The 13414-nt window shown below is 42.4% G+C and overlaps 1 protein-coding gene across 1 annotated transcript in view; it reads right to left on the reverse strand.

Moving 5' to 3' along the window:
* Positions 1 to 13414, reverse strand: part of ect2 (epithelial cell transforming 2) — a 54170-nt gene that overhangs the window by 24544 nt on the left and 16212 nt on the right. The window contains exons 9-13 of the mRNA XM_023339531.1: positions 13094 to 13224; positions 11876 to 11991; positions 10590 to 10652; positions 10244 to 10469; positions 9966 to 10124 (exon numbers count right to left, since the gene is read on the reverse strand). Coding sequence (XP_023195299.1) covers positions 9966 to 10124; positions 10244 to 10469; positions 10590 to 10652; positions 11876 to 11991; positions 13094 to 13224 — 695 coding nt within the window. The remainder of the gene's footprint in view (positions 1 to 9965; positions 10125 to 10243; positions 10470 to 10589; positions 10653 to 11875; positions 11992 to 13093; positions 13225 to 13414) is intronic.

Below are 13414 nucleotides of genomic sequence, written 5' to 3' on the forward strand. Positions count from 1 at the left end.
AGTGGTGAGATGCAGTGTTTATGAAAAAGGGGGTTCCACTGGGCTCACTGCCGTGTCGACAAGAGGTTGTCTCTACCGACACATCCACCACAGGATGGGGGGCGTCGTGGCAGCAACAGATTGCCCGGGACACATGGTCTCTGCGGGAAAAACTGCAGCACATCAACGCCTTGGAGTTGGAGGCTGTGCAGTAGGCGTTGCAACACTTCCTCACAGACCTGCGCAAAAGGCATGTCCTGGTGAGGTTGGACAATACTTCAGTGGTTTTTCATATCAGCCATCAATGGGGAACACGGTCGAAAACATTGCTGAGGATGACCCAAAGGCTCTTGGCAAAAAGAGGCTGCCCCTCTTTTTGCCAACCTGAGGGCAGCCCACATTCCAGGGGTGCAGAATGTTCCGGCCGATGTTCTGTCTCGGGGATGCCCACCACCGGGGGAGTGGAGGCTCCACCCAGAGGTAGTGGGGGTCATTTGGGAGGGGTACGCAAAAGCAGCTATGGATCTCTTTGCGTCCGAAGACTCAACACATTGCCCACTTTGGGTTTCCCTGGTAGACAATGCCACTCCCCTGGGTCAGGACACACTGGCACACGACTGGCCGAGAGTGCTGCTCTACGCTTTTCCACCGCTTCCCCTGATAGGCCCAACACTCCTGAGAGTCCTTCAGGAGGGGCATCAGGTCCTTCTAGTGGCCCCCCCGGTGGCCAGGGAGAACCTGGTTTCCACTGCTGCATGGGCTCTGTTGCAGCTCTCCAATGCTTCTTCCCCACAGGAAGGACCTTCTGTCACAGCTGAGGGGTCAGATCCTGCATACCAATCCAAGTCGCCTCCGACTCTGGGTTTGGCCGCTACGGGCCATGACGGAGACATCAGACATACAATGACTAATGCCAGGGCCTCTTCCACATGACTGGAAGGGGCTCTGGCACGACTGGAAAAACCTTCCACCCATAAGTGGAAGGTTTTTAGCAGCTGGTGTCATGCAAGACATGACGACCCAGTACACTGTCCTGTTTCTGTTATTTTAACCTTCCTTCAAGCACTGCTTTTTCAAGGTCGGTCTCCATCCACTCTGAAAGTTTGTTGCTGCCATTTCTTGCTGGCATACGGTGGTGAGTGGAGAAACGTTAGGCCCTAACAATGATGTTTCCTTGTTTCTGAGAGGTGCTTGATGTTTGCACCCTCCCACACGCCCTTTCGTGCCTGTGTGGGACCTCTCTCTTGTCCTCACTGCCCTGCGATCTCCTCCGTTTGAGCCATTGGCAGAGGCGAGCCTTGAGTGTGTGTCCAAAAAGACAGCTTTTCTCCTCGCCATGGCTTCGGCGTAGCGGTTGGATGAACTACAGTACAGACCCAAAGTTTGGACACACCTTCTAATTCACTGGGTTTTCTCTATTTTCATGACTATTTATAAGGCAAGAAATCCCACTTATTAACCTGACAGGGCACACCTATGAAGTGAAAACCATTTCAGGTGAATACCTCTTGAAGCTCATCAAGAAAATGCAGAGTGTGTACAAAGCAGTAATCACAGCAAAAGGTTGCTACTTTGAAGAAACTAGAATATAAGGGGTATTTTCAGTTGTTTTACACTTTTTTGTTTAGTGTACATTTCCACATGTGTTATTCAAAGTTTTGATGCCTTCAGTGTGACTCTACAATGTCAATAGTAAAGAAAATAAAGGAAACTCATTGAATTAAAAGGTGTGTCCAAACTTTTGGTCTGTACTGTACATGCGTTGTCTGTTCACGAGTCCTGTTGCTGTTGGAACCCAGCTGGTTCTGGGTAAGGTGGCCTCATCTGCGAGCCACACTGTGCCCCTCCAGCTTGTACGCCTTGATGCAGATGGGCCTGATGAGCCTCTCTGCCCTGTTCAGGCACGGGAAGCATATGTCAGACTCACAGCGTCTCTGTTGCAGTCTGATAGTCTGTTTGGTACGCAGGACCCCGCAAGGGGCAGGCCCTTTCTAAACAGCGTCTTGCACGTTGGATTGTGAACGTGGTGGAACAAGCGTATGTTCTACAGGGTCGCCAACGCCCTGCTGGTGCATGGTGCCATTTCACCAGGAGCATTATTGTGTCATGGGCCACTATGACTGGGGTCACTCTGGAAACTATATGTGCAGCAGCCTCGTGGTCATCCCCAAATACCTTTACTAGGTTTCACAGGGTTAACTTGGCCGCCTTTCACCCATTTTTGGGGATCTTATCCCGGCGCGCATCATCATCCCAGTGAGGTGGGCATGTTTTTGGGGTTGTTTCTTTTCTGTGTGTGATTCCTCAGGACTCTGTTGGTAATCGTCATCCAGTGCTTTAAACACCGCCTCTGGGGGTCAGGAGGGATGAAATAGAACAAAAGATATGACTGTAACTACGGTTCTATTAATCCCGGATGACCGCCAGAGTGCTTGGTCCCTCGGAATCATCGTGTTTCGCGAGAAGTTTAAGGGACTGAGCTGTCATTGTCTCGTGACTATATAGACTTACCGGTGTCACCGGGAGTCACACGTGACCATGTTGGTATAAGATTCTCGACCTGTGCATGCGCAAGAGTGATCATTCAGTGCTTTAAGCACCGCCTCTGGCAGTCATCCGGGATTCATAGAATTGTAGTTACAGTCGTAACTTTCGTTATCCTGAGTCATCTTTGTAGTTATGCTTCTACAGGCTCAGGCTGCTTTCTTCTTCTTCTGCTCTCCAGTTTGCATTATTTGCCGTTTCTTCAAATGTTAACTGTTATGTTTTCCCTCAGTTATTTTTCTCTCCATAGAAGGTATATCTGGTCTTGCATTCCGCTTGGCTGAGATTCCTTCCTGGAGGAGGACATCGGCTCAGATAATGCTGCATCAACCAATGGTGCCTCCTCTCCAACTTTAACTTTTTACTCATCGTTAACATAAAAAGTAATTGTAGGAGCCATATATACATTTTTGGAACCTAATACAAAATGTTATTTGTGTTTGTGTATTTCCTCTGTTATTTGAAAAAGATAAGCGTCTTAACTGTATTGTGTTTGAGCTTATGACATGGTGCCTTTTGATTGGTTAGTGACTAATTAGTTTATCCAAGACGAAAGTACTTGCTCTTTGTAGAAGTCTGGCACCTGGAGAGTAACACAGTCTTTTGACCGTCACTTTCTATTTGTTTTGAATCTGTTTGTTATTTTTATGTTCTTTTAAGTTCAGTAAAGACTGAAAGATGACCGTCGGATTCAAGACCTCTTTTTTCTAGAAGAAACGTGTCGCGTATGAAAGAGCTTTAAGGGGCTAGACTAGTGAGAGCTTGCGCACTTACATCAAGTCAAAAGACTATTTTCTCATGGGAGGACTCCTTCAAGACTAAGTAAAAATGAAAAGAGGACTTACAGACGAACGGAGATTCAATTCTGAGGGAAACGACGGAGTTGAAATAATACAATCCGTAAGTACTAAGTTGTTATCAAGGGCGACAGAAGCTTCCCCGGCATCAGCTCGGTTGCTAAGCTAACTTGCTAACTAAGCCAGCACGTGTCAACTAGATAAATCCCGTGAACTACGGATAAGAAATCCTGCACATAAAGAAACTCTGTCACACATGTTTGTGAACTTTTTAGAAGAGTAAGAAGCTGTTTGGAGACTCACAATTTATGTGTGAAGATTTAAAGTAAAGTAAAAGTTTGCGCAGGTTGGACAGAAGAGGGAGCCAAAGCCCACAGAACGAGCTCGAGATGACAAAATCACTAGATTAAAAGGAGAAAGAAGAGGAAAGCTGTCACAGTTGACAAAAGAGAAGAATAACATTGAAAGATTGAAACAGAATGAATGCAATACTGATTTCATGAATGAAGAATATTTTCCAATGTTTGTCAATTGTCTGCGAGAGTATGAACGCATTAATTACGAACTATGTGAACTGATAAGTGAAGATGATAAACGTGAAGACCAAGAGAAGCCATGCTTACAGCATTCAAGAAAGAAAAGGAATGCGAGCCAAATTTCCTGATCTTGTAGAGTTCATCTATCAACAAGCAAAGGTTGCTAATGATCGGCTTTTTGGAGATATTCTTGATGTCACACCAGCTAACCAGAGCAGCTCAAAGAAAAAGTCTGACCAACTAAAAGGCCTTTCAAAGAGAAGCAGTTTTGCCGTGAATATATCCTGCACCGAAAAGGATACCATTAAGAGTCAACGTGATATAACAACTTCTTCAGTCAAGACCATCAGTGCTTTTCAAAGTCCATGTCTTTATTGTAAGAACAGCCATGCTTTGAGTGTTTGTAACAAAATTAAAGAAAAGGCTTCGAAAGACAGAATACAGTTTCTGAAGTCACATGGTCTTTGTTTTGGATGTCTAACTGCAGGTCATCTATACAAAGCTTGTAGAAAAAAGGCCTCATGTTCCGAGTGTTCTTTTAAGCACCCAACTATTCTACATGTGGTGAAGCAGAATGTTGTGTCAGAAGAAAACGTGGTTGACAACCCACAAAACACAAGCGAAGTTACAAGTGCTCTTGTGTCCACTGGAGCCAAAAAAGGTGAAGTCACTGGGGCCGGAGAAAATGAATGCATACTTCCCATTGTGCCTGTGCAGATAAGACACAAGAAAAACAGAACCATCATCAAGACATATGCATTCCTGGATCAAGGTAGCACAGCAACTTTTTGCACTGAGGATCTGGCCACAAAGTTGAATGTACGAGGAAAAAAAGAAAGAAATCCTTCTTCGAACAATGACACAGGAACAGAAACTCTGTAGTTATGTCCTTACAGATTTAGAGGTTTGTGGACTTGACGAACAAGACTTCATCATGTTGCCAGATGTGTACACTCAACCAGACATTCCTGCAACAAAGGGTAACATACCAAAAGAGCAAGATTTGGAGAGATTGCCTTACCTGAAACAAGTTCATCTTCCAAGACTAGAGTCAGATATTGGACTTCTCATTGGTGCTAATGCGCACAAGGCTATGGAGCCATGGAAGATTGTCAACAGCCAGAATGACGGACCATATGCCGTGAAAACAGCCCTAGGTTGGGTGGTAAATGGACCAGTCAGCAGATGTCAAGATAGTGAATCACGTGTCACTGAAAAACAAGATTTTCTTGTCAATCGTATATCTGTATTGAACATTGAAGACATGCTGGAGAAGCAGTATAATGCAGATTTCCCAGAGCGACAGTATGAGGACAAACAAGAACTGTCTCAGCAGGATAAGCAGTTCATGCATGCTGTATCTACATCAGCGCAATTCATCAATGGTCATTATTGCATCAAGTTGCCTTTGAAAAATGACAATGTGATATTGCCACGCAATCGTGGTATTGCTGAACAAAGGCTTAACTCTTTGAAGAAGAAGCTGAGTAGAAATTCAGACTTTTGTCAAGACTACAAAGCTTTCATGGACAACATATTGAAAAAAGGTTATGCTGTAAGAGTCCCTGAAGAACAGCTGAGTCGCAGTGATGGTCGAGTATGGTTCATTCCACACCATGGAGTGTACCATCCAAAAAAGAAAAAACTGCGAGTTGTGTTTGACTGTACCGCTTCTTACCAGGGAGATTCATTGAACGATCAATTACTGCAAGGACCTGATCTCATGAACACTCTTATTGGAGTTTTACTCAGATTTAGACAGGAGCCCGTCGCCATGATGGCAGATATTGAATCTATGTTCTATCAAGTCAGAGTTCCAGACGAAGATGCAGACTTGCTGCGTTTTCTTTGATGGCCAGATGGTGACGAAACTAAAGAAGCGGCAGAATACAGAATGTGCGTGCACCTGTTTGGAGCCACGTCATCACCCAGTTGTGCTTCATATGCACTGAGAAGAACTGCTGAAGATGGAAATACAAATACATCAGCAGAAGCGACACAGACAGTTCTGAAGAACGTCTACATGGATGACTGTCTAAAGTCAGTGCCAACAGAAGAAGAAGCAAAAGAACTGATGACATTGTGTGAAAGTGGTGGGTTCCGTTTGACTAAGTGGATGAGCAATAATAAAGCTCTGTTGTACTCCATTCCTGACAGTGAAAGAGCACCTGTTAAAGATTTGGATTTGTAACACAATAAGCTTCCTTTAGAACGAGCTTTGGGCGTGCAGTGGTGCACAAGTTCTGATAGCTTCAAGTTCAAAGTTCAGCTGCCAAACAAGCCATGCACAAGAAGAGGCATTTTATCTGTTGCCAGCTCTGTGTATGATCCTTTAGGATTTTTGGCACCACTTCTTCTACCTGTTAAACTTATTCTGAGAGAGCTTTACAAAGAGAAGCGGGGATTGGATGAAGAAATCTCAGAACAGTCAAGCCGGACATGGCTAAGATGGTTGTCAGATCTCGACAAGCTTTCTGAACTCAGTATGAGCAGATGTGTAAAGCCTGCTACATTTGGACCCACAAAGTCTGCACAAATTCATCTCTTTTCCGACGCTAGCCAGGATGGATATGGAGTTGTGTCATATCTTTTGTTGACTAATGAACGAGGTGAAACACAAGTGTCATTCCTGATAGGTAAATCCAGGGTAGCACCTCTTAAACAAATGACAATTCCCAGAATGGAATTAACAGCAGCAGTGATTGCAGTCAAAGTGGATCGGATGCTGACAGAAGAACTTCAACTACCACTGAAGAAATCAGTCTTCTGGACCGACAGTACCACAGTACTGAGCTACATTGAAAATAACAGCATTCGCTTCAAAACGTTTGTGGCAAACCGGATCTCTTTGATCAGGGAACTGACAGACCGATCTCAGTGGAAATATGTGTGCAGTTCACAAAATCCAGCGGATCTGGCATCAAGAGGTTTGAAAATTGAAAGCTTCATCAAAAGTGTAAGTTGGTTTCAAGGACCAAGTTTCCTGTTAAATGAAGAGCATTGGCTAAAACAACCTAAACATTCTAGGCTAATGGAACAGAATGAAGTAAGAACAACAGTTGCAACGACGTGTGCAAAACCATGGAAAAACGATGAGACAATGAGTCGACTTATCGAGCATTATTCCAGCTGGCATAAGCTCAAAAAGGCCGTTGCCTGGATTTTGCGCCTGAAAGAGACTCTGAGATACCCGAGTAAAAAGAGAAAGAAACTGTACTAAAGGTGCAGCAATCTGAAAAAGATCCAGAGAAAGTTGAGATTTTAGTTGAACAACAGATGATCACATTTAAAAGAAAGTTGGAAAAGAAAATGCTCACTGTTGAAGATTTGTCCAAAGCTGAAACAGAGTTGGTCAAGTTCAGTCAAAGACAAACTTATGCAGTTGAAATCAGAACTTTGGAGCATGGAAGCGCACAGGTGGGCAGAACCAGTTCAACCTCCAGATTAGATCCATACCTACAAGATGGTGTTTTGAGAGTAGGGGGACGTCTGAATAGATTGAAAATGCCAGAAGAGACCAAGCATCCTGCCATTCTGCATAGACATCACAGAATAGCCAACCTCATTCTGCATCATATTCACCAAGTGACAGGACATGGTGGCAGAAATCATGTTTTGGCCAGAATGCGACAAAAATATTGGATACCAGCAGCCAATACAGCTGTTAGAAAGGTAATCTCGGAGTGCAACCTCTGCAGAAGACTGCATGCAAAACCAGGGCAACAAAAAATGGCAGATCTGCCACCCGACCGTCTGCTTCCTGATAAACCACCTTTTACCAACACAGGTGTGGATTATTTTGGTCCTTTTGAGGTCAAAAGAGGGCGTGTCAAGGTCAAACGTTATGGAGTGCTTTTCACATGTCTAACTGTCAGAGCTGTACATATTGAAGTTGCCCAGTCACTCGATACAGATTCATGTATTAACACTCTGCGTCGTTTTCAAAGCAGAAGAGGACAAGTTTCCATCATTCGCTCTGACAATGGAACAAATTTTGTTGGAGCAGAGAGAGAGTTAAAGGAGGCATTGAAAGAGCTGGACCACTCTCGCATTAATGACGCCATGATGCAAAAAGGAGTACAGTGGATTTTCAATTCACCTGCTGCATCTCATCATGGAGGAGTCTGGGAACGTCAGATACGTACTGTTAGAAAAGTCATAAGTTCCGTTGTTAAGCAACAGATACTGGATGATGAAGGACTGCAGACTCTTTTATGTGAAGTTGAGAGTATCATTAATGGAAGACCCTTAACCATGAACACAGACGATCCAAATGATCTTGAGCCTCTTACGCCAAACCATCTGCTTCTGCTGAAGGGACAACCTATCTTTTCTCCTGGTACGTTTGTCAAGGAGGATGTCTATTCTCGCCGTCAATGGAGACAAGTCCAGTATATGGCAGATTTGTTCTGGCGAAGATGGTCACAGGAGTACCTGCCTCTATTGCAGGAACGACAAAAATGGCTTGGCCTAAAACGAAACTTCAAGGTCGGAGATGTCGTACTAGTTGCTGATTCATTCTCTCAGAGACATTCTTGGATGTTGGGTAGAATCGTCAACGTCATGCCAGACTCCAAAGGAACGGTTCGGAGCGCAGAAGTCAAGACGAAGACAAGCATCATCCAAAGGCCGATTACAAAATTGTGCTTATTGCAAGGAGAATGAAACAATAGAGAATTTATTAAAAGATTGTTTTTGTAACCACGTAAAAAAAACAAACAAAAAAAAAACAAGGTTTTGTTAAGGTATTTGACTATTTATGGCTCCATTTTAAGTTGAGTTTGTAATTGAGATGCTAATACATAGTCAATTAGGGGTCGGAAAATGTAGGAGCCATGTATACATTTTTGGAACCTAATACAAAATGTTATTTGTGTTTGTGTATTTCCTGTTATTTGAAAAAGATAAGCGTCTTAACTGTATTGTGTTTGAGCTTATGACATGGTGCCTTTTGATTGGTTAGTGACTAATTAGTTTATCCAAGACGAAAGTACTTGCTCTTTGTAGAAGTCTGGCACCTGGAGAGTAACACAGTCTTTTGACCGTCACTTTCTATATGTTTTGAATCTGTTTGTTATTTTTATGTTCTTTTAAGTTCAGTAAAGACTGAAAGATGACCGTCGGATTCAAGACCTCTTTTTTCTAGAAGAAACGTGTCGCGTATGAAAGAGCTTTAAGGGGCTAGACTAGTGAGAGCTTGCGCACTTACAGTAATCCTACATTAGTTCATCTGTTTTTGCTCTGTCTTCTCAAACCTCCAGTTGGCCATGGCAGATGGCCACTTGTATTGAGCCAGGTTCTGGTTCTGCTGGAGGTTTCTTCCTGTTAAAGGGAGGTTTTCCTCTCTACCGTCACTACATGCTTGCGTGTATGAAGGATTGTTGACCAGCGACAGTGATTATCTGCTGTTGCCATATGCTCATCATACTGATTGATAGCCAGGATTAACTGGTATGAATGTGTGGTTGAACTTATATGACTTTTTGTAAAGTGTCCGATGACGATATTTGATGCCAATTGGTTGCTATAAAAATAAACTGAACTTCATAAAAACACAGGTTCAGTCAAGAACTTTGTTGAAGTTGGAAATTTAATGGCGCAGTTGGTAGCACTGTTGCCTTGCAGCAAGAAGGTCCTGGGTTTGAGTCCCGGCCCGGGGTCTTTCGGCATGGAGTTTGCATGTTCTCCATGTGCATGGTGGGTTCTCTCCAGGCACTCCGACTTCCTCCCACAGTCCAAAAACATGACTGTTAGGTTAATTGGTCTGTATAAATTCTCCTTAGGTGTGAATGTGTGTGTGCATGGTTGTTTGTCCTGTCTGTCTCTGTTTCCCTGCGACAGACTGGCGACCTGTCCAGGGTGACCCCGCCTCTCACCCGAAATGTTCGCTGGAGATAGGCAACAGCACTCCTCTGGAGTAAGAAAGAATGCTGTAAGAAAATGTATGGATGGAAATTTAAAGGAAAACCTGGGAAGAAGGGTGGTTGGATCTGAAATACCCAGGGAATTTAAGTCAGAAAATCCATGTTTTCTGGATAACGATCTCTAAACGTACTGTGACACATGGCTGTTGGCTCATCACAGACCGAACCTGAAAACAGAAGCTAACCTGCACACGTTCCTTGCTGCTGATTTTCAGAGGTTTGCCGACCAGCACTCCGGTGGGACCTTTTTCTCCTTCTTTCCCTGCCTGACCTAGACCTCCTTTCTCTGGTTTTCCTTCTTCTTATCCTTGCCCTGGTCACAGTACTGTCCTCTAATCTGTCTTCTGGAATAAAGAGGGGTGGTATGATTCTCTTATGACAGTGAAAAAATGCGCATAGTTGTCTGAGTTATTTCATGTTCTCCTCTGGGTGAGGAAAAGGAGCATATTGGTGTGGTTCTCACCTCCTAATGCCTTGCAGGTTTCAGGGGTATTGGAGATGTCCAGCAGAGAGCCAATAGACAGGGAGTGTTCTGCTGATGGCCTTTTACGTGGTGGCGGAAAGGGGGAGATCTCTGTTTCCTTGGTGAGCTGAGCGAGGGTGTCCCTGAGACGCCGGCGTTTGCGGTTGGAGGTGGGGGTGGTGAGGGACAGCAGGGACACGGCTTTCTTCATGGTGGGACTGTCGTTCTGCAGCACAGCAGTACAGATCAGCAACTTGTCGGTCTACATCTGGTCATGCATTTATATTGTGGCAACGAGTTCTTTTCTACTGTTTATTTAAGTGTGTGAGAAGTTAAACATACTCACCTTTTCATACAGGTACATGGACTCTCCAGCTCGAGCGTCCATCTGAATGCTTCCCCAGAACCACTTCAGCACAGAAACGGTCATTAACAATGTAGACATGAACAACCAGACCACAGTACTCAGCTCATTACAAACAGGAAGAATGAACAGTTTGCACTAAATGTGGTTTAACAACAGGATCCTGATACGGTTGTAGCGAAGAAAAGAAGTTAATAAAGCTTTTTTTTTTAAAAGATGTGATAGAATCTTAAAGGACTTGGCAAAGGACTAGAGATAAACAGATCTGATATTTTTAAGCGTACTGTACTGGTGCAGAGTTGTCAAATAAATTTGTAATTCAGTACATTTATGTTTGGGTTTAAAAAAAAGAAAGTCAATTCAGCTCTAGTTTTCTGAATGAGAATACATCTGTTGTATATTAGACTAATTCAAAGACGAAAAGGAGTCGGATGGATTATTCAGATAAACTTTAGTGAATAAAAAAAGGGATGAACGAATCGTACATAATAATATACGACAGTGTAGGCATTCAGCTAACATAGCTCTTTTCTCGGAAAACCAACGGTCCTAAGTACACTTCTTCCTCCAACCTCAAGTTCTTCTTCTATTAGTTCTAAAGCATCATGGGATATAGAGTCCATTCTGTTAAAGGTCCACAATAGTCAGTTTTGAACCAGATACTAACTATCAAATGCTAACTAGATTTATGAAACAACTGCAACTAAAGTAGTTACTTATATTAAATTGTAATATCCCAAATAATAAGTCTTAAGCAAATCCTGCTTAAACCCAAAACAAATTCTCAACAACATAGGCCAATACTAAACCTCAGATATCGGTATCGGAAGTGAAAATAGTGAGCTGGTGCATCCCTACAGAGAACTTGTATCCCTCTCTCATCTCCCTCAGTTGGTTTTCCCCTTTATGTATTTTCGTTAATAATTGTGGAGATGAAAAGTCATAAAAATTGTAAAATCTCATGTATAAATTTAACAAATTGTTTTCAGGAGTTGAAATAGACTGGCAACCTGTCCAGGGTGACCCCGCCTCTCACCCACTAACCGCTGAAGATAGACACCAGCACGCCTCTCGTCCCCACAGGGTAAGTGTGTAAGATAATGGATAGATTAATGTTTTCCGCAAATGTTGCATTGCAGTGTGTTTCAAAGTCAAATTAACTATGCAATCAGTTGATTACTGTAGAGAATCTACAGTAGACTGAGTAGAATTTTTTTACTAAATTAGACTTTCCATTGAAGTAATACACAGAAATATTAAGAGCTCACCTCCTGTTTGACAACAAAGAGTTTCTGGGAGGGAGACACTGGCAGATCCTTCACAGAGTTCTCCTCCACCACCATGTGTGTACATTGGTCATCTCCAACCTCAGCATATTGGCCACCTGTCACACACACCGCCAGGGAAATCCATCCATCAGAGTAAATGATGAACCTCTGAAGGTATCAAACTTCTAAATGCTGACTATATGCTTAAGCTTCTACAGGAACATGATAACCTCAACTAAAACTAATTCAGAAACTGAATGCAGACACCAAAACATTTATATATTCAATATTAAAAATAAGATGAATTTCAGAAAGGAGCTTCACTGCTTTCTTTTCCCAAATCAGTAGAAATGTTATTTAATTTACTGCTGCTAGTGACACTTTACTACATTTACCAATAATGTAACTCTATCATATAGTTTTCTAAAACTTAAGGAGGTTCTATTGAACTCTATCCAGTGCTATGAGCCACACTGGTACTGTAGTCACCTCTGGAAGACAGAAAAGTTCAGGTTTTTATCAAAAGTGAACATTTTTATGAACTAATGATCCACCAAGTCAGCCAGATGTGGTTCCACCTTGACAACGGAAAACCAAACGGCAGCATATTTATGTTGACTGCCCCTAGTAATCTGGAGAACTTCAGTTTTCTGGAGCAAGTTTGCAGCGTTTTGTGGCATTTACCTTTTTGCTACTTTCTTCTGTGTTTGCAGCATTTTTCTGTTGCATTTGTTCTTCATTTTTTGTGTTTTGTAGTTTGCATCATTCACATGCTTGCAGCTCATTTTGCTATTTGCTTGACTGTAGATAGTATGAAAGTCAGCTTCTACAATATCCTACTTTAGACTTTATGGTAAAGATATCATGTGTGTAATGAGAACTGGTTATGCTGACTTCACCGTCAGAAACACACAACTTTGTAGTTCCTGAGTAAACCATAATGTCATGTGATACCAGGTGGCAAAAAAAAAATCATTCCCTAAAACATTTTTCAAACCAGAAGTTGTTTCTGAAATGATTTTTACTTTATCCAGTAGCACAAAGTACTTAATCTGAGAAAATACTTAAATAATATCTTTGGTGACATACTATATTGTTTGATTAACCCATTAAAAAATTAAATAAAATAAATAAATTTAAAGTACAACTTTGCTAAATGTAAGGAAGTAAAATTTACAGGAGAAAAAAAAACACCTCCATATGAATTAAATCACTAACCATGTTTAAGAGTTCTCTCCTCCATGTTGAACTTCTCTTCCTCTGAGAAACCCAAAAAACTGAGGATGCAGTTCTGGAAGGGAGGGACTTTGAACTCTGTTCGGAACTCCTCATCATTGGCATGAAAATGACTTAATGAAGAATGAGAGAAACAAGGTTGCTCAGGAATGTCTGTGAAACACATTTTCAGCATTTATGTTTATTTTAATCATATGCTGTTTTAGATTAGCGAGCAATATATGTGCACTAACGACGGTACTGGCAGATAGTCAATATTTACAACAATGATGTCGGTCTGATAAATAAAACTCAATAATAACA

Source organism: Xiphophorus maculatus, chromosome 9 (assembly GCF_002775205.1).
Source record: "Xiphophorus maculatus strain JP 163 A chromosome 9, X_maculatus-5.0-male, whole genome shotgun sequence".
In the NCBI taxonomy this organism is placed as follows: domain Eukaryota; kingdom Metazoa; phylum Chordata; class Actinopteri; order Cyprinodontiformes; family Poeciliidae; genus Xiphophorus; species Xiphophorus maculatus.